Below are 21146 nucleotides of genomic sequence, written 5' to 3'. Positions count from 1 at the left end.
ATTTCTAGTACATCAGTAACTCTAAAATTAAACCATTTTAATTTTATAATTTTCAATTGTATTATAGAAGTTGTATTTTTTTTTCAAAAAATAATTTAAACTTTTACTTAGTATAATGACTTATTATAATTCTTAAAGTTTTAGTATTGATATAATCATAAAAATATTAAAAATTCATTTTTTTCAAAGTTATCAGATGAGTAAAATTTTATTATCAAATTTCAAAATAATATTTTTTTTATTTCCAAAAAAAACTATTGAAGATGATATGAAATTATTCTCATAATGAGTATACTTTTAGTGAGTGTCATTTAAAAGATTTAAATAGAAAAGTATGATAAGTAATATTGAAGTATAGATATTTTATCACAAAAGTATAACATTTTCCATATACAATTTGATTTTACAAATTTTGTTGTCTCATTTAGTAATCTAAAAAAAATGAAAAAATATTATTGAATAAATATTTTATCATTATTTTTAATCTTATAATTACTTATTATAATTTATTCATGCAAACAAGTTTTTTTTAAAAAAAAAAGAAATTTAAATATTTATTTGTTGTTATGTAATTTTTTTTAAGAGTAAACAACTAGTATTATAAAAATTAAATATAATATTATTTATGATTTAAAAATTACAACACTTTAAAAGTTATAGTTTTTTCTACTCTCTCACCTAGTTAAATACTTAACTAATTATTTATTTTTTATTAAGAAAAAAAAATGATTATATTTTATTTAATGTAATAACATGATAAGATTATCAAATTACCTAAAAAAAATAAATATAATTTTCATACAAATGGTCTTTTTTTTTAATATATTTTTTTGATAAGATAAAAAGTATGTTGATAACATATGATGATGGCCAAACCTTTAACATTTCTAACATAGTGTACTCAAATCAATTGAACATACAATAGTGATGTACAAAAATTATCTTTATTTTTTTAATATAATATTTTTTTTTGTATATTGTTGTTATGGAAGTAATACTGAAAATAGTAAGTATAAAAACTTTTTAATACTTTATAAATATTTTTTTTTTAATTTTTTTTTTAGAAAAAATTTGTACTAATGGATATGTACCATTAAGAGATAATGATAAAGATAGTTTTGATAAATGTATTAATATTAATTATTTATTTACAAAAACTTGGGTGTCATCTTTTCTTTCCTGTTCTTCATCAGGAGGAAAAATAATAACTTTTGAAAATAAAGATGATGTTTTGATGGTTAATAAAATAATTAAAAGATATAACAAAGTTAATTATAAAACATCAACTTTATTTGACAATATTTCAAAGTATGGTATATGGTATGGTGCTGGGCAGACATGTCCAGGAATGTATAATGAAGAAAGTCCTATACTTCGTTATGTTAATGGAAGTTATTTATATTTTAAAGATAGAAAAAAAATAATTGATATTAATATTTATGAAGATTCAAATGACAACAGTATTACAAATAAAGAAAATGTTTGCCTTGTCTTATATTTATCAGGAACAGGACTTAAAAATGAACTTAATGAACCATATTTTATGTTAGAAAGATGTACAAAAGAAAAAATGACCATATGTGTAAAAGATGTTGAAGATATTGATAAAAAACATGAAGAAAATTCTCTATATACTTCAAGTAATGATTATTATAATTCAGATTATAATGAGATTTTTTCAATGTCAAAAAAATATCCATGTGGTTTAAATATATTTTGGTGTCCAATAAAAATAAAAGATGAAGGAATAAAATGTTATGGTGTTGTTAGGCAACCAGTTGATTGGGATCATTCTAGAGATATTTGTTCCACTTATTTAAATGGTGACTTAGCTTCATTTCATTCTAATATAGAAGAAAGTCATGTTCAGGCAATTATTAAAGAAGCAGAAAAAGTTTATAATTTTATGACAACAGGATTTTGGATAGGATTAAATAGAAAAAATGCTGAAAAATCATTAGAATGGTCAGATGATTCACCATTAAATTACCTAGGTAGATTTGCTTCATTTAATACCATTAAAGAAGAAAATGAACATAATGATGGTAATTGTTTTATAATAAAAAAAATTTCTAATACCACAAAATATGGTTGGCATCGAATGAGATGTGATTCTCAAAATAGTTTTATTTGTGAAAAACCTGGATATGGATATAATACAAGTATTTTTCAGGTTAATTCAAAAAAATTTGAACATTCTTTTGATAATAAAGGATGTAATAAAGGTGAAAAATATTATAATGGAATGTGTTATATTTTATTGGGAGTTAATAAAGAGGATAAAAAAAATTTTCATGATGCAGATGATGATTGTAGATCAAGAGATATGACTTTAGTAAGTATTGTTGATGAGTATGAACAAAATATGGTTTTGTCTATTCTTCATAATCTTCAAGAAGATGTATGGATTGGAATGTCTGTTACTAAAGGTAGTTTAAAATGGTTAGATCAAGAATCCGTCAAATACACCAAATTTAGTCCAATTAATAAAATTTATAGATCAAGTGGTGGATCATTTTATTTTACAAATGAAAATTCATATGGTTTTCATGAAGATGGTTGTGTATCATTTGATGCATCAAATCATGAAGGATTTTGGAATGTAATTCCATTAAAACATTTAAATATTTCATTTATATCAAAAACAAATACAAATATTGAAATAAGAACAAAAAGAGATTGTAGTAATACAAAATTAGGATATATTTGTGAGAGATATGCTACAAAAGATTATGATTCAAAAACAGAAAATGAAAATTCTGAACAACCTTTATGTCATACAATGAAAGATGAAGATATTAGTTTTTGTTACTTAAAAAATAATAAAAAGTTAAGTACTAAAATAAAATTTAAAGAAGCTAGTCATTTATGTGGTGAAATTTTAGATTTAGAACCTTATCAAAAATTAAATAATGATGAAAAAAAAGTAGGATATCTTCCTGTACCAGAAAATTCTTTTGAATGGGCTTATTTAACTATACATTCAGATATGAATAATTATGATTCATTTTGGATTGGTATTCAATATTCAAAAGAAAAAGGATTTGTTAGACATGATGGTGGTAGAATAAAAATGGGAATCTGGGGTCCAGATGAACCAAATTTACATAAAGGAAATTGTGTAATAACAAAACTTGAGGATGAAGGACCACGTTGGTATATGACTAGTTGTTATGATGAACATGAAACTATTTGTAAAATTGGATATAAAAAAAAGAAAAATACAGAGATTAAGGTAAAATGTCCTGCAGGAAAAGAAAATTGGATTCTTGGGAAAACAAAATGTTATTATGTTGAGGAGAATAGTTATAAAAGATTTTCATTAACTGATAATAATCATAAATGTTATCTTCATTATAATGCTACTTTAGCTTCATTTCCTACAAAAGAAGACTTTCAAATATTTACAGAATTTGTTCATTCAAATAAAAATGTTAATGATCGCCTATACATTGGTTTGATTCGCTTAAAATATGGAAAATTTGCATGGATTGATGGATCACCAATAAATTTTTTCAATTGGGATAAAAATGAACCTTATAAACGAGATTCATGGAAATTATCTCATAATCTTGATACAAGATGTACAGTTCTTCTTCTATCTAAAGGTTATGCCTGGGCTTCAGATTTTTGTAAACGTGATTACAATTATGTTTGTAGTGTAGATGTAGTTGATATCAATGAAATAGAACCTATTCCAGATAGTAGTGAAAAAGATAATCAAACTACAGATAATCCAGATGAAAAGAAATTATTAGAGGATGATAATAAGAAAAATGTTAAGAATGACAATAAAGAAGAAGATAAAAAAGAAGCCAAAAAAACTATTGAAAATCACAAAGATAATATTAAATCAATTTTTCTTTCCTTTTTAATTCTCTTAATTTTAACATTAAGTGTTGGTGGTATATTATATTACCTAAAATTACGTCAAGATAATTTGAAAAACCAACAAATTTTACAAACTGTAAATTATAGTATTTTAGAAAATGATTCATAATTATGAATGATATATATTTTGCTATATTAATTTTTGAACTACTGTACTTTTTTTTTATTTTTAGCATTTGACTCTATATTATTTGATACAATAAGCAAGACAAAAATTAATTTTCTTACTATTGATAATGTAACTAAAACTTTTTAATACTAATAATTTTAATATTAAATGAGATAATATTATTTTTATTTTAAAATACAAAATTTAAATAAAATTATTTCAATGTATGTCAAAAATCATTTATATATATAGTAAAAAAAAATGAAATTACATTTTACATTTAACAAAAATATTACAAATTAGCATTTTTATTATTTAAAACATATCATAATTTTAAACGACTTATCAGAAATTTATTATGTAACTTTTAGCATGCCTTGATAGCTCCCACTCTACTAATCTTCTTATCTTTATTGTGTTTTGGTGGGAAACCACCAAGTGTGCTAAGTTGTGTTGAGTAAAATTGTCTATAATTTTCAGAATTAATATATGTCATGAAACCTTTGTTTCCTCCAGCGACTAAAGCATTTCGGATAGATTCTATCCATGGATTTGACTCAACCCTAAGAACACGTTTCTCTCCAAGTAAATCTAATGTTCCAATTTCTGGAGGAATAACTTGAAGACGGTTACCCTGAATATGAAGTTCTTTTAACTTTCTAAGTTGGGCTATTTGTGGTGGTAACTCAACAAGATCATTTTCACGAAGGCAAAGTACCTGAAGATTAGTTAATTCACAGATGTCTGCTGGAAATGTCTCAAAATCATTATCCCCAATGTACAAGGCACGTAAACTTTTCATAAAAAAGAAATTTCCTGGTAATGATGTTCCAGATAAATTGTTATATGTCAAATCAAGAATTTCTAATGATGGAAAACTACCAAATCCTTTAGGAAGTTTATCTAATTTATTCATTCCAACATTTAATAATTTTAAATTTGGTAAAGTACTTAATTGATATGGTAATTCTTTAATTTGATTATTCCAAAGATTTAATTCAACTAATGATGTTAGTTCACATATCTCAGGAGGTATTGATGATAACTTGTTATGTGATAATGTTAATCTAGTAATATTATCAGTTGACACTATAATTAGTTAAAAAAAAAAATAATTATATGAAATAGTTTTTTTTTTTTTATAACTTACAATTAATATTTATTTCATAAAAAGATGTTATACCACGATCAACACACTCTACAATTTCTCCATCACCATCATTATATCTTTCAATTTTTCCCATTTTTATAAAATTAATTTATATTTAAAAACAATATATATTAATATAAAAATGAATCAATCAATTAAAAATAAAATATATTCTTGGATAATTTTATTATTAGAATGTATACACAATTCTTGGTGAAGTTTAATCAAACCAATCAATAGATGTTATTAGGAGGAAAATACAAATTGTAATATTAAAATATAATGATTGTGTTATTTTTAAAGTTAAGAAAGATAAAAAGATTTCTTATAAATATTATTACTTTAGTATATATATCTGATTTAAAAAATGTTGCTAGCGAGAGAACATAGATAAAATTATTATTTGAATGAGTGTCATTTAATACTATTTGTTTTGAGAAACAGTTGGCGATTGTGGCAAAAGATGTACAATTTATAGTTTATAGATGATAGTTTTATGTTGATTAAGAAAAGAAATATATGTTTGTGGGTGTAAAGATAGAATAATTTTTATTTTTAGATAAAACAATTTTTAATATAATAAAGATAATACTATATTGAAGTATAATTTTTGTTTAGTTTTATGGAAAAATAAAAAAATAGAAAGATCATTAATGTATTGTTAATAATGTTACTATAAAAAGTAATTGTTAAGATATCTTAAAAAACATATATCATATACTTATATATTAAATTGTAGGTTTTTATTTTTCCTACTACTTTTTATATGACCCATTGGACCAATATTAAAAAGACCATAGATAAATGGATTAATAACAGAATTAAAAACAATAAATCCATGAAGAAAATGTAATTTTTTTGATGTTTCTTCAAATATATTAGGAAAAAGATATCTTACAATACTCATAACATTATATGGTAACCAACATATAAAGTATGCTGTTATAAGAAGAAAACTAACTTTGATAGCTTTTGATCTTGTTATTTTTGCATAATATGTTGTTGAATTAAAGATAGTCTTACCAACATCTGGATTTTTTGAAAAAAGTTGTGAATCTGAAAGACTTTCCGTCAAACAATATTTTCCTTTTCTAAGAGGTCTTTTAACTTCTTTTTTTAAAGATTTATTTGCTGTTGAGGATAATGAATATGTTGTTATAAGTGTTTGTTTCCCACTCTCAATAGTTGTTGATGTTTTGCCTTTTAATGGTAAATTAATAAATGGTTGTTGAATGTCAGTTGAATTTGTACCTCCTGATTGTGGATAAGTTGTCTGTGTTTTATTACCTTCTGGATCTTGAAATGGTGTAGATGATGGTTTTGAGTTAAAGTAAACCCAACTAGAAACAATTATATAACACATCTAAAAAAAATTAATTATTGTTATAGAAGTTTGATGTATAAAAAATATTTTTTTTTAACAATATTTCAAAATATTATTTATCCTTAAGCTATTGAAATGCTTTTATTTATATACTTATCAAAATATTTCTTAAATAATTTTTGATATTTTTTTTTAACATATTATAACTTTTTTTAAACATACACAAATTATTGCTGCTGGTATCCAAAAAATACATAAAACATGGAGAATTAAATAAATACTTTCACTGTTTTTAAGTTCTCTATACTCTTTTTCTAATTTAAAGTCACCAACAGAAAATGTTATATTTTCTTGAAGATGAAGAAAAAGTTCATTTTCCCGAATCTGCCAAATAGTTAAACATTGTGACCAATGATACTTTTGAAATGCCATATAATTTTTCCAAAATGTAAATTGAGGAGAAGACAACAATATAGCAATAATCCAAGCAAATGCCAACATTTTTCTTGTTCTCTTTAAGCCACCCTTTGAAGATAAATTTGTATGAGATGTCACAGAGAGAAGTCTATCAATTCCAATAACAACAATAACATTAGATGATATTTGAAAAACAAAAGTATGAAGAAATTTTATCATTTTACATAAAAAATCTCCACCACGCCAATCATATGTAACCAACCAACAAACACGTGATGGTACATAAATGAATAATACAAGGAGATCTGAATAATTTAAATGCCTTTTAAGTATATCAAGACGGGTGGTTGTTGTTCTTTCAAAATTCTAAATAAAAATTTAAAAAAAAAATAAAATTTATTAATAATTAAAAAAAAAATTATTTTAACCTGTGTATATGCAGCAAGATTGAGTGGACCACCAATCATAAACAACATAACTAGGTAGCCTAATTCAACAAAATCTGATGTGATTGGTTTTGGTGGAACATCCAAGTAAGATGAATTAAAATTTATATTGTCAATCATTGATAAAATTTAAATTGTAAAAAGAAAAAAAAAACTTGTAATTTCAACAAATATTCTTCAAGAAAACAAACTATAAAAAAGTACATTTATAATAATTTTAATCTATATGTAAAATACTAAAGAAATTAGTGAAATGTAATTTTTTTTATAGTATAAAGTTCATAATACTTCTAATGACATTCTTTTTAAAATTTTTAACAGAGGAAATAAAAATTCATTGATAATTAAGCACATATTGAGTAAAAATAATTAAAAATTAGTAATAATAATAATAAAGAAAAATGATTAAATAAAAGTTTTTTATTTAAACAAGACATTTAATTTAAAAAAAAAAATATATTTTGATATAAGCATTAATTTTTAAGTTATTATAATATATATATATGTCTCAAAACATGATGTTTTTTTTAAATATACTAATAGTTATTTAAATGTTTGTTATTAAGAATATAAGTTTAGTTTTGGTAAATAAAAAAAAAGGGATAAGAAAATTATGGGTCGTATGTGGACAGATATATTAAAATAAGTATAAATAACTATTTAACAATCACTATTATTTTATATAGGAAAAAATATATTGTCTCAAAAGTATACCTTTATCTATTGTTAAGGATAAAATGAATAAGTATAAATAAATAACTTTGAAATAATTTTTATTAAGTACATTGAAAAATAAATATATTTTTTTTTATTAAATTTCTAAATAAATATAAATTTTTAATATATAAATTGTTATTTATATTTTTATAAAGGAAAAAAAAAAACTTACAAATATATGATTTAATAACAGAGATGGTAATTTATTTTATAAAATATTAAAGAATATTGTATAAATATATATAAGGAGAAGCTTTTTAATTTTATCTATATTATAATTGTGAAATATTTTATCCACAAAATAAAGGAAAAAAATCTCACATCTGAGGGTCTAAGTAATGTAAAAATTTTTGCCAAATGAAATTATTTATCATATTTATTAAATATAAAAAAAAGGTTTATTTATCAAAGTGTTATGACATATAGAAGTGCAAACTAAATAATAAAAATAATTTTTTTTACATTTATTATCCCTAAAAATGAAAAAAATAAAATTGAATTGAATCATAATGAGTACAATATTTTCTCCTTCTTACTACGTCATAATGATAATTAAAAGATATCAACATTAAAAGTTGTTAGTTTACTTACATTTTATATATGTCAGATATGTTATTTTTTTTTTAAAAATATTTAGAAAAAATAATATTTATAATTATTGGTTAAATAAAAAAATTTCTCTCAATTATTAAAAAAGTCATGTTTTATAATCTATTTAAATATCATTACTAATGGAATGTTTTGTGTTTCTTATTTAATTATTATATAAAAAAAACAAATGTTTTGATATTAAAAAAAAAAAAATTTCCTCATTAACAATAAAATGGATGTTTTGTTAAATATATAACAAAAAAAAATAAAACTTTTCTTGTATCATATTAAAAATTATAACTTAATGATTATGGTAATACAAAAACACAAATTTTCATAGCAATTAAAAATGAAAAATTAATCTAAAAATAATTTTTTTTTGTTTTATTTTACCAAAAAATAAACTAAAATATCTACCACAAATGAATTTCCTGAATATATTTTTAAGATTTCATATGAAGCGATTAAAAAAAATTGTAAATAAGTAATTATTACTAATATAGTACATACTTTTCAAAGTAATTATACAAAAAGTAAAATTATTTGATTTCTTAAATAAAATAAATTAAAATGTTATCCTAAAAATATATTCAATTTTTGTTCTCTCAATTTATTTATTTTTTTTTTATATCAAAAATCTATGATCGTAGATATTGGTTTTATTAATATATAATAATGAATTTTAAAAATATATTTCAAAGTAATGATGAGAAAGTTTTTTAAAAAAAATGCTTGAGGAATTATTGACAGTTTCAAAAAAAAAAAATTTTTTTTTTGACTACATTTACTTAATTGAATTAAATTAAATGAAAAGGAAAAAATTATTTGAATTATTAATAATGAAAGGGTTTTTGATAAAATTTTGTTTTTTACCCAAAAAATATAATGTTTTTTTTAATAAATATAAAAAGTTATTATGTTTAATTTAAAGGTGTAATACTCTTTATGTCATTAGTTTTTTTTTTACAAATGCATGAAAGAATAATTTTTTTTACTAATACGATAAGTAATATTTATATCATGAATATTATTATTTATTACAAAAAATTTTTTGTCTAAAAATTTTGAAAACGTATACCAATGTATATATTTATTAAATCATTTTTTAAAAAAAAATAAGTTTTTTTCTTTCCCAAGTAAATAATATTTTTTATGCAAATTTTTTAATTTTAAATTATTGTACAATTTTTAATAAAATTTTATTTTAAAGATAATTTAATTAATAAATTTAATTGTAGTAAAATATAATTAATACTATGTATTTTGTGGTAAACTTATTTTTATAATTAATCGAAATTTAATCAAAAATGAAATCATTAGTTAAATAATATTATTTACTAATTTTGTACAATTTAAAAAAAAAAAAAACTTTAAAAGTTGTAAAATCTTTCGAGTGTAAATTTTCTTGTTTTAAGTACTAAAATAGATTGTTATCAATCAACCGAAGAATGGTTCTATTTAAAAAAAAATGTTATGATCTTTTTAAGAAGAATATTTTTTAAGTTAATACTTATGGTTATAATTTAATCCAATTTAAAGCTTATGTAAGTTTTTGCTAAAAATATAATTTTTTTTAAGTAAAACTTCAACTTTGAAAAGAAAAGTATAAAAATATATACCTATATTTTAATTTTTTAATTTCTTTTCAATTATCAAAATCTTTGTTTATATAAATATAAATGTAATTTAACTAGTAATTTTAAAATGTTTATACTATATTATAATTAATTTTTATTTATATATAATCTTAATTTTTATTTAAAAATACAAAATTATTTTTAGAATAGATGTTATTAAATAATGTATCATAAAAATTTATTTAATAGTTAGTTCATTTCCTTAAAATGTATATTATATAAATAGATATGATAGTACATTTCTAAAAATTATTTTTATTACCAAAATTTATTTTTAAAAAAAAAAAGTATATATATATATATATATATCAAATATTTATATCCAAAATATTTCCTTTAATTTTACTTTTCTTTTATAAACATAGTTTCATACTTTTTATCAATGAAATAGTATATGTTTTTCACTTTTATAATTTGTTACTTTTTATTAACTAAAGCTAAATAGGAATAAAAAATTGTTTCGTTATTTGTATTTATTTATTGTATATAAAACTATTTTCCGGTAGTTAGTGATAAATTTATATAAAATATATATTATATTTTTGTTTTCTCTTATTTCAATGAAGTCTTTTTTCAATGAAATTTATCTTTACATATTTAATAGACAAGTAATTGTAGGTTATTAGGCAATTTCAAGAAAACTCATCAAATTTAAAAATTTCTATTATCCTAATTTTCTATTTACCAATTTTATTTTTAAAAATATTCATATCATCTTGATAAAGAAACATTACTTTTTCATTTAAAATTATTAAATACATGTATTACAATAACAATTTTATTTGTTTTTTTTTTTTTAACTATTTGAGTAATAAGAAGAATATTTATTTATTTTTTTTTAACTTTATAAATTATTTCTAACTCATTAACATTTATATTTCATTGAACAAAATTGTAAATTTTAATGTTTGAAAAAATTTTTTACTTGTAATATTTTTATATACAAAAAAGGATTTTTTTTTTTAATAAAATGTTAAGTAAAAATCAGTGAAAGGGAAAATTTTTGAGATAATTTAAAGATATTGTAATTGAGAAAGTTAATGTAGGATACGCTTCATAAATTTTTTTTTTTTAAATTTATATGAAAGAGATAGTAATAAGAAATTTTTTTTTTTTATTACTAAATATATACATGCTATTTTTGAATTAATTTTTTAATATATCTTAATATGTAAAAGAATTTTTTAGGTAAGAGAAATGCATTTATTAATGAAACCAGTTGGTTTGGAGGTGTTTCTAGCTCCTTTAAGTGGGACACCCAAAGGTATTTTTATTATAATATTAATAATATATATATAAATTTAATAAATTTTTTTTTTTAGGACTTGAGGATTGTTTTATTGAAGTTGACTCATCAAATTCCTGTTATCGTGCTGGAGAAACAATAAAAGGAAATTTTAAGATTATTTTAAAAGAACCATTAAAGGTTAAATCTATTGCTGTGTCATTACATGGTAAAGCAAAAACAAGTTGGCATGTCTGGGAAACGAGAACACAAAGATATAGTCGTGAACAAATAAATCCTCAATTAAGAAGAGAACCATATCCTTTTGAGGCAGAGGAAATTTATATTGATGAAGAGTTACAGTTATGTAATGAATGTACAATGTCACCAGGAACTCATAGAAGATCATTTGAATTTAAACTTCCTGTTGAATTACCACCAAGTTTTGAGGGTACTGTTGGAAATATTAGATATTATATTAAGGCAAAAATTGTTAGAAATTGGAAATTAGATCATAATGTTAAACATTACCTTTCAATTATTCCTTTTATGGATTTAAGTGCTAGTGAAAAAGCAAAAAAAGGTTTAGTAAAAGATATATTTAGAGAATTAGGTTTTTTATGTTTTAAATATGGTGCAATAAATATTAATATTAAATTAGCTAAAGCTGGTTTTGTTCCAGGAGAATTAATACCAATAAATATAATTTTAAATAATCAAAGTACTAAAATAATATCAAAAGTTGATGTTAAACTTTTAGAGACTGTTCAATATATTGCTGAAAGAAAGGGTATACAAATAGGTGAAAATAGAAGTAATGAAAAAGATAAAAAAGTTGAGACAAGAGTTATTGTTAGTTTATCAGAAGAGGTTGATGTTATTCCATATACAGAACATACATTTATAAAATCTATACCAATTCCTCCTATTGTTCCATCATTTAATATATGTTGGTGTATACAAGTAAATTATTATATAAAAGTAAAACTTTCTTCCTCAAATAAATTTTTAAATTCAATTGCTGTTGATGTACCAATATTAATAGGAACAGAACCAATAAGAGATGGTAATGAACAATTTTATAATTGTAATAAAAATTGTATAATTAAAAAAAAAGATAGTAAAGAAGTTGGTGAAGAAAATATTGAAAAATCTAATTCTACCTATAAATTTTGTGAAAGTTTTTTTGGAAAATCACGTTTTGAAGATTTAGATGACAAAGACTACCATCCAAAATGTCTTTTTTACGAAAAATAATTTTTGAATAGTAATATTATTACAATATTTTATGTATTACTAATAAACAAAAAAATAATTGAATGAATGTTTCAAATACCATTATTGTTACTTATTTTATAGTTAACATTAAAATCAAAACTAAAATTTCTTTTTATATTGAAACTGTCTACAATGAAAACTATACAAATTATTTTAAATTTCTTTCAATCAGTGGTATCCAAGAATCAGATGTGAGTAACACTTTCAACTGAATGTTATGATAGATGACGTAGTAATGAAGAAAAAAAATTAATTTTTCTTTTTATGACTAGTGAAAATATGATATATAAAAGTTTTGTTAACAATACTAAATTATTCATTTCTAACTGATAATGCTTTGATATTGTATAAAGAAATATACAATTATAGAAGTGTTAACAGTTTTTAATTGTGGAATTTATAAAAGAAAATAAATATTATATGATATATTTTTAATCTAAATATAATTATTTTAAAAAATATTTATATATATTTATTTATAAACTAATTTCTTTTTTAATTTTAGTTTTATTTGTTATCAATGTTGGTTGTACCTGAACCAAAGTGTTTCTTTGAAATTATGTTGGATAATGAAGATTCAAGTGGTAATATTAAAAGAAGTATTTATCCAGGTGAGGATGTTAAAGGTATTGTACAGGCAAAAATTGATAAACCAATAAAATTAGAAAAAGTATCACTTATTTTTAATGGAATTTCTAAAGTTGGTTTTAGTAAAAAAAAAGAAAATTATATAAATTGTGGTAATGATTATGATACAGAAGCATTTCAAAAATATGAAAGTTCAAAAGATTTAGTTAAAAAAGAAATTATAGTTTATAAAGGTAAGAAAAAAGAAACATTAATTAATCCTGGTTCATATAAATGGCCATTTACATTTAAAACTGATAAAAAATGGCCTGCTACAGTTGTTGGTTTGATGGGAAAGATTAAATATTATATAGTATTGAATGCTGATATTATTGAAGAACCAAGATTTAGTACTAAGAAAAAAGTAATACTTTCATCTTATGCTACTCATAAAGATGTTGTTCCATTAAAAAAAGAATTTTTAACAAAAATTGATTTTCCAATAACTCAATATGTTAATAAACCTAAGAAAGAAAATAAGATATTTTTAGAATTTCGTCTTGCACGTAAATCATACTATATGAATGATACTATTAATTATAAAGTTAAATTAATTAATAATACTCCATTAAAACCTGAAAAACTTATAATAGGAATAAAACAAGATACTAGTTATGATGGTATCAGACAAGATGAACACAGTGGAATGCCTGAACAATTTAAACATACAACACGTGTTCTTTTATCGTCTACCACTGAAAATCTTAAAACAAGACAAGAAGTAATAACTAAATCTGGAGCTACTGAAATAGCCTTTGAAGGTTCATTAGAATTTAAAAATGCTAAACCAGATTTTAATTTTGAAAAAGGTAATATTGATACAAAAACATTAGTAGTAGTTACTATACTACCATCAGAAGGTGAACAATTTCCTCAACCGGCAGAATGTTTCATACCAATATCAATTAAGAATATTCCTAATAAAACTTCAAATATTCCACCATTAATAAGAAAAAAAATATGTGGTTAAAAATATATATTTTTTTTTCTAACAAAAAGCAATAAACAAGAAGTTTTATATATTAAGTAACTATTATTTCTTTTATTGAAATGTATACTGTTTTACATTTTTAAATAAATAAGTAAGAAATTATAAAAATTTAAAAATATAAGTTTAAAATTATTTTTGTTTCACACTTAAAATAAGAACATATAAAAGTAAAGTGAATAATTTTAAAAGAAAAGAGATTTGTTATTGATACTTTTTAAAGTGTAAATATAACATTTATTAAAATTATGATTGATCAGTTAGATTTTAAGGTGTAATAAAATCTATAATAATTTTAAATTTATTCTTTTTATTATTTAAATAGTAATATTTTTAAAAATTTATTGTAATCTCCATAGAAATGTTTACTTATTTTTAATATTTTTATTATTATTTTTTTTTAGAAAGAATAAAAAAAATGATTAAAGATAATTTAGATGGGGAAGAATTAATGGAAAAATCAGTAACAAGTAATGTTATAAAAGGTAATATTTCAATTATAAAATCATCTGTAGAATCATTTGATGAAGTTATTCCTGAAACAATTCATTTACCAAGTCAATATTTAAAAAATGCTCTTTTAAAAGATATTTCTGAGAAAGAGTTACTTAAATTAAATATTGGAGGAATGTCATATAAACTTCGGGTTTATTCTATATTATCAAATGGACCAAAAACATTATTAGGAAAATTTTGTACAATGTCAGAGGAACAAAGAAAACAATGGTGTGATTTATATTTTGAGGAATCTAATGAATATTTTTTTGAACGTGATCCATTATCATTTGGTCCAATTTATGAATTTTATTCAACAGGTGTATTACATGTACCAAATCATATATGTTTTGATAAATTTATACAAGAATTAGAATATTGGAATATATCAAAAACAAAATTAGACCAAAACTGTAGCCCATTTTATCGTTTTTATGAATCACTCCATAATCGTTCGCGTTCTTTAGAGTCACCAAATTTTGGTGAGTCATCTATTGAACAATATCGTCATCGACTACATTTAATATTTGAAGGTGGTATCAAGTCAACATTTTGGGGTATGTTTGAAAAGATTAGTATTATGTTTGTTATTATTAGTATAGTAGCATTAATAATTGGAAGTATGGAAGAATTTCAAACAGTTAAAACAAGAAGAAAAACAGAGTTTGGAGAGGATGATCTTCAAGGGCAAATGGTTTCAAGTAAAGGAAAACATGGAATTGGATATATTGTTAGTAGTAATACAATATTAGTTGATGATAGTGATGATATGGATATGGAAGAACATTGGATTTTATATTATATTGAAAAAGTTTGTGTTATATTTTTTACTTTTGAATATCTTCTTCGTTTATGGGTATCACCAGAAAGAACAAAATTTATAAGAAAATTTATTAATGTAATTGATTTGTTAACAATAATACCTTTTATTTTTGAATTATTATTTTTTATTATTGGAATTGATGGAAATAATATAAGAAAAATAACTTGGGCTGTTTTAACTGTTAGATTATTAAGAGTAATGAGAGTTTTTAGAATTGTTAAACTTGGTAGATTTTCTACTGGTATGGCTAAATTTGGAAAAACTTTATTAGATTCAAAAAGACAATTAGAAATGATTATTATTGTTATTTTAACAGCAATATTATTTTTCTCAACATTAATTTATTTTCTAGAAAAAAATGTTGAAAATACTAAATTTAAATCTATACCAATAACAATTTGGTGGGCTATTGTTACAATGACAACTGGTTATGGAGAAATGGTTCCATGTACTGTTATGGGTAAAGTTGTTGGAGCTATATCAATAATTTTTGGTATTATGGTATTTTCTATGCCAATAACAATATTAGTGAGTAATTTTATTGATGTTATAAAAATTAAGGATGACAAAATTATCAAAAAATACATAGAAGAATGATTTTTTTTTTAATATAAACAAATTTATTATAATATTCAAATTTTCTATAATTAAAAAGAAAAATGTTATGTATTTATATTTCATTTATCAATGTCTGTTAATTCTAGTACACTTTCCACGTCACTTTCCTCAGGACAATCTATTAATAAAAATGAAACTGAAAAAAGAAAAAAAAAAGTAGATTTGTTTTTAGGAAAAACGATTCAAGATATGATTGATTTAATAAATGATAGTGGTTTTATTAATGAATGTGATATAAAATTAAAAAAGATAGATTCTAAAAAAGTAATAACTTTTAAAATTAGTGTTAGTAGTGGAAAATTACACAAATGTGAAAAATATCCATGTGACTGTCAAGGTAATTCAACGCGATATGTTACAAGTGATGGAACTTCATTACTTTCCTCAAGTTCTAACTCAATCTCATCGTCGCAGAGTGAAAGTAATTCTCGAAGTAGGCTTACAAATACTTCAATAAGTGATTGTAAATGTGGATGTGCTAATGGAAAAAATGTCACATCCTACACTTCAACAGATACTTCAGACTTTAACTCTGATATTTTTTCTGCAACGACTGAGTCTTCGGGAGGATCATCTCTTTGTAGTAGTACAACTAACAGTTATATATGTAATAGTGGTAAAGTAGGAAAATAATATAAATAATTAATATATTATTTTTTAAATTTAACTTTTTTATATATTATAAATTAAAAACATTTCTTTGAAAAGATATTTTGCAAGTAATTTATTTATCAAATAAAAAAATTTTTTTATTATAAGCTTAATATTTTTTTTTATTTTTTGTCATCAAAAATTTATGACGCAAAATTAAAATTTATTTGTGTTATTTTTCTATAACAGTTAAAAATGATTTTAATAATATTTTATTTGTATTTTAAAATTTAAATTCCATCTGATGTTTTGATGAATATTTATTATGAGAGTTTGGTATAATATTTAAGGATGTTAGTCAATATTCTTAAAAAACCTGTTAAAGCAAGAAAAACTGCTTTTTATAATTTTTATTTAATATATACAAATAAAAAAATATTACCTGAACTAAGTTACTTGATAAAATAATAGTTCAAGAATTTGATTATAAACAAGTATCCTTACATTTTTTTTTTAAATAAAGTTTAAAATCAGAATATTCAAGAATTGTAATAAGGAAGAAAATAATTCGGAATGACAGACTAGTTTTTTAATTTATAATCATACTTTGATAGGTGGACTTAATAAAATTTTAACAAGATTAAAAACAAAAGAAAAATGTTTTTAAGATTGTATAATATACTTTCTTCAATATTTTGTTATATTAATCAAAAGACATACCATTTTATTTTATTTATTAATATTTGTAGTTTAAAAAACTATTCTTTTATTTGTATTATTATAATAAAATATATTGAAAGAAATAAAAAAAAAATCAATCTAGCTTTAAAAAGTATTTTTTTTTAAGTTTCAAAAAGTTACTTTTCTATTAGACAATAATATTATATATAAAATAATAATGTTGAGAATATCATACAGATCATTATTATAAAAGATATATATTAAAAGTATATACTTAACTAAATAGTGTATTGTGATAACTTGTTATAAAATAGTTTTTAAACTTACCTAGAAGTACTTTTTATAATTTAAGACAAGATTTTTAAATTATCAAAATATTTCTATTATGTATAATTTTTAATAGAAATTTTAAAAATGATGACTAAATTTTGAGTTCCAGCATTCAGTTTAAAGATATGTATTTAATTATTTTTTTTTCATTTCTATATCTAACTTATGGAAAATCACTACCATTTTCACTTACACCATCAATGTCAGATGACTTATTAGAATCTATAATTAATTATTTTCCTAAAGATGCTAATACATTTCTTGAATCATTAACACCTGAAGAAATGACAATTGCAACACAAATTGCTGGAGAAAAACCTTTAACTGATGAACAAGAAGATTGGAATGAATTTTTGTTAGTTGTTCGTGATCAATCAGAACCATTATATAGAAAAATTATTAAAGAAGTTAGAAAAGAGGATGAAAAAGTTAATAAACTTTCTTATAAAGGTCGTCAATTTATAAAAAAGTTTCAAGAAAAACAAAAAACTGTCTTTCAACCACATGGAATTTTAGTTATGCCTATGGCTGCAAGAATGAGTGCATTAGAATTATTTTTAAATTATCTTGATCTTCCTGAAATAGAAAAAGAAGGCGTTGATTCTATAATTGATGTCTTTCGTAAACACCTTCCGGTACCACTTTAAGATTAATATAATTTATTTATCAGTAATATTATTATAATAAAAAAGAAATGTCTAACGAAATCATATGACATAATGCTAATATGCTTTTTTTTATCACTTTTGAAAATTTGATGCTTCTCTGATCATTTATAGTGTTGAAAAAATGTATTCGTTAATATGGTAAATAATATTCAATGATTAATAATTAACAATTAATTTTTATCAAACAAATCTATAAATATTTTATAATTGATAAGTTATTGATAATTTTTTCATAGATATGTAAATTGACAACTATGAAAAGAAATCAAAATTAACTGTTTATAAATTTTTTATTTTATACTGTAAAATAAATGTTTGGTATACAACCATTAGCTTCATTGAGTAAGTTTTTTTTTTATATCTTTAATTGAATATTCATTTTTTTTTCTATAGAATTTTCAATACCAACAGAAAATTATGAAAATATAATTAATCAAAAGCATAATCATTATTCTAATCCAAATTCACCAACATATAATCCATTAACACCTGATCTTACCAGACTTAATATATCTACTACAAAATTTATTATTGTTTCTGCTTTTCAAGGAACAGAATACCCATTTGAATTTTGTCATGACTTTTCAACTGCTCTTCAACAATCAAAAACAAGTATAAAAGAACAAATTTTAGATTTTGTAGTTTCTAAAGATGGACCATGTTCATTAATGATGGAAAAAAATGCTTGCAAAGTTTTTCATTGTAGTGTAGCTGATCTCAATACTGTGATTTTAGACAAAAACAATATACAAAGATTAAAATCACTTTGGTATTTTTTACAACAAACAATATTACCTAACATCATTGGTTTATTACATCCATTAAAAGAATTATTTATAGACTTTAAGGAACGTAAAATTTTGTACACACATTTTCGCGATAAAGTATGCTTGAGATTATTGAAAAATAATAAAAGAAAAATTAAAAGTTTACGTAGTATGATAAAAGTTTTACTACATGATACGGAAAAACAATCATCATTATATGACGAATTTAATAGACTCGCATCAATTGTTCTAGATGCAGGTGATGACTTGACATTAAGTGAATGTAGTACAGATACAGCCAAAAATAATCTTAGTTTGGCGGCTCCAAATTTTAATGAAGTAATGAAAGTTGCAAATAATGAAATATTTTTCCAACACTATAATGAAGAAGTTGATGAAAATAAAAACATTAAAAAAGTAATGTGTATATCTGATAATATATTTGAAATGATCTCAATGGAAGTATCAATTTGAATTTTTTTTCCAAATTTACTACTTTTTGAAAACCTTTATTTTGATTTATTTATTTTTTACAGTATATTTAACTTTTTTATGCTTTAAAATTTTTTGATAAAGTAAAGTTTTATTAGAGAAGTTATATCTTAACCAATTATAGATAAATTAATACTACATTGAATATGATTAAAAAAAGAACATGAGTGATTATTTAAAAAATTAATTATATATCATTGTAAATGTGCATTTATTCAACAAAAAAAATTGTAAAATCTATTAACAAAATTAATTTACAAATATATAATTAAAAGATGACAGTATCATAAAAACACAATAGAAAAAGTCAAAAAAAAGTAGAGTTTTGATGACTACTCTATACGTTCCCTCGGTTCCATTATCACAACTGAATTTCCACGAAGAACAATAATTCCAATCTCTTTTGTCTCTCCAGACTTAAGATGTTCCGTTGCTCCTTCAATAATAATATTCATGAAGGGATCAAATCCACGAAGTGTACCGCTGACATGCCTAAATTTAAGATAAATAAATTTTTAAAAAAATCCAATCAAAAAACAAACCTATTTCCAGTCAGTTTAACATCAATATACTTATTCAAATATTTATTGAGTTCAGGAGGATGAATACGAGACATTTTCTAAAAGATAATAAATATTAAAAATAATATTATGATAACTAGGAGTAAATACTATACTTTTTATAAAGAACAATTAAAAGCGTTATTCCAAAAAGATCGTCTTAAAAGTTAATCACAATTCCAAATAAAGAAAAATTATTGGAAAGCGGGATTTTTATTAACTATTCAAATATGTCTGAAAATAATATATTTGTTTCCGAAGAAGTTCCCGATGAAGGACAATCTAATTTATCAGTAGATGATTTGAAATGTTCAGAAGATCCTGAAGTAATTATGGAGAAATTAGAAGAATCCGAAATGATTCCAGGGTTATTTGATTTTATTAAAAAACACGAGGTATGTTACTGCCTTTAATTATTCTAATACTTTCAATTTCTAGATTGAAGTTGATAAGATTTACAGATCATTTAAATCTTTTACAGAACTTGACAATAGTGATGTAAAGCTTATTAACGATCTAGGTAATTTGACTCCCGAAGATCTAATGGAGTTTATCGTCAGTATCCAAAATAGGTCTTTTCAATTAGCTAAAGAAGAAGCTACACAGTACGCTCGTGGTCGCATATTAGGTATCGTAAATAATGGTATTGTTGATAAAGAAAGGATGCTAGAAGATATGAAACAAGGTGCTAATATTTACTAACATTTACCAAAGAAATTAA

The 21146-nt window shown here is 21.7% G+C and overlaps 11 protein-coding genes across 11 annotated transcripts; 8 read left to right on the top strand and 3 right to left on the bottom strand.

Moving 5' to 3' along the window:
• Positions 1–927: 927 nt before the first annotated feature.
• SRAE_2000284400 (C-type lectin domain and C-type lectin-like domain and C-type lectin fold domain-containing protein) lies at positions 928–4000 on the top strand (the record flags this gene model as incomplete). The annotated part of the gene is made up of 2 exons (XM_024653961.1): positions 928–1006; positions 1065–4000. 2 exons carry the CDS (start codon positions 928–930, stop codon positions 3998–4000), a joined length of 3015 nt encoding a protein of 1004 aa, XP_024507386.1.
• A 367-nt stretch (positions 4001–4367) lies between these two features.
• On the bottom strand, positions 4368–5244 carry SRAE_2000284300 (Ras suppressor protein 1; the record flags this gene model as incomplete). The annotated part of the gene is made up of 2 exons (XM_024653960.1): positions 4368–5089; positions 5151–5244. 2 exons carry the CDS (start codon positions 5242–5244, stop codon positions 4368–4370), a joined length of 816 nt encoding a protein of 271 aa, XP_024507385.1.
• A 627-nt stretch (positions 5245–5871) lies between these two features.
• SRAE_2000284200 (Gonadotropin-releasing hormone receptor) lies at positions 5872–7457 on the bottom strand (the record flags this gene model as incomplete). Its single annotated transcript, XM_024653959.1, has 3 exons — positions 5872–6513; positions 6697–7257; positions 7320–7457. The coding sequence occupies 3 exons, from the start codon at positions 7455–7457 to the stop codon at positions 5872–5874; spliced, it is 1341 nt and encodes a 446-aa protein (XP_024507384.1).
• Positions 7458–11479: 4022 nt separating this feature from the next.
• SRAE_2000284100 (Arrestin-like, N-terminal domain and Arrestin C-terminal-like domain and Arrestin, C-terminal domain and Immunoglobulin E-set domain-containing protein) lies at positions 11480–12764 on the top strand (the record flags this gene model as incomplete). The annotated part of the gene is made up of 2 exons (XM_024653958.1): positions 11480–11546; positions 11605–12764. The coding sequence occupies 2 exons, from the start codon at positions 11480–11482 to the stop codon at positions 12762–12764; spliced, it is 1227 nt and encodes a 408-aa protein (XP_024507383.1).
• A 62-nt stretch (positions 12765–12826) lies between these two features.
• On the top strand, positions 12827–14382 carry SRAE_2000284000 (Arrestin-like, N-terminal domain and Immunoglobulin E-set domain-containing protein; the record flags this gene model as incomplete). Its single annotated transcript, XM_024653957.1, has 2 exons — positions 12827–12976; positions 13291–14382. 2 exons carry the CDS (start codon positions 12827–12829, stop codon positions 14380–14382), a joined length of 1242 nt encoding a protein of 413 aa, XP_024507382.1.
• Positions 14383–14818: 436 nt separating this feature from the next.
• Positions 14819–16315, top strand: SRAE_2000283900 (Potassium channel family and Potassium channel tetramerisation-type BTB domain and Potassium channel, voltage dependent, Kv family and Potassium channel, voltage dependent, Kv9 family and Ion transport domain and BTB/POZ fold domain-containing protein; the record flags this gene model as incomplete). Its single annotated transcript, XM_024653956.1, has 2 exons — positions 14819–15452; positions 15498–16315. The coding sequence occupies 2 exons, from the start codon at positions 14819–14821 to the stop codon at positions 16313–16315; spliced, it is 1452 nt and encodes a 483-aa protein (XP_024507381.1).
• A 90-nt stretch (positions 16316–16405) lies between these two features.
• Positions 16406–16969, top strand: SRAE_2000283800 (Hypothetical protein; the record flags this gene model as incomplete). The annotated part of the gene is made up of 1 exon (XM_024653955.1): positions 16406–16969. One exon carries the CDS (start codon positions 16406–16408, stop codon positions 16967–16969), a length of 564 nt encoding a protein of 187 aa, XP_024507380.1.
• Positions 16970–18138: 1169 nt separating this feature from the next.
• Positions 18139–18585, top strand: SRAE_2000283700 (Nematode fatty acid retinoid binding family-containing protein; the record flags this gene model as incomplete). The annotated part of the gene is made up of 1 exon (XM_024653954.1): positions 18139–18585. One exon carries the CDS (start codon positions 18139–18141, stop codon positions 18583–18585), a length of 447 nt encoding a protein of 148 aa, XP_024507379.1.
• A 332-nt stretch (positions 18586–18917) lies between these two features.
• On the top strand, positions 18918–19847 carry SRAE_2000283600 (Hypothetical protein; the record flags this gene model as incomplete). The annotated part of the gene is made up of 2 exons (XM_024653953.1): positions 18918–18948; positions 19000–19847. 2 exons carry the CDS (start codon positions 18918–18920, stop codon positions 19845–19847), a joined length of 879 nt encoding a protein of 292 aa, XP_024507378.1.
• Positions 19848–20197: 350 nt separating this feature from the next.
• On the bottom strand, positions 20198–20481 carry SRAE_2000283500 (Small nuclear ribonucleoprotein G; the record flags this gene model as incomplete). Its single annotated transcript, XM_024653952.1, has 2 exons — positions 20198–20357; positions 20408–20481. 2 exons carry the CDS (start codon positions 20479–20481, stop codon positions 20198–20200), a joined length of 234 nt encoding a protein of 77 aa, XP_024507377.1.
• Positions 20482–20655: 174 nt separating this feature from the next.
• SRAE_2000283400 (Protein LIN52 family-containing protein) lies at positions 20656–21127 on the top strand (the record flags this gene model as incomplete). The annotated part of the gene is made up of 2 exons (XM_024653950.1): positions 20656–20820; positions 20864–21127. 2 exons carry the CDS (start codon positions 20656–20658, stop codon positions 21125–21127), a joined length of 429 nt encoding a protein of 142 aa, XP_024507376.1.
• Positions 21128–21146: the final 19 nt, after the last annotated feature.

The sequence above is a fragment of the Strongyloides ratti genome (genome assembly GCF_001040885.1).
Source record: "Strongyloides ratti genome assembly S_ratti_ED321, chromosome : 2".
Classification (NCBI taxonomy): Eukaryota; Metazoa; Nematoda; class Chromadorea; order Rhabditida; family Strongyloididae; genus Strongyloides; species Strongyloides ratti.
Note: the sequence above shows the minus strand (reverse complement) of the source record. Positions and strands in the feature narration are given on the sequence as shown.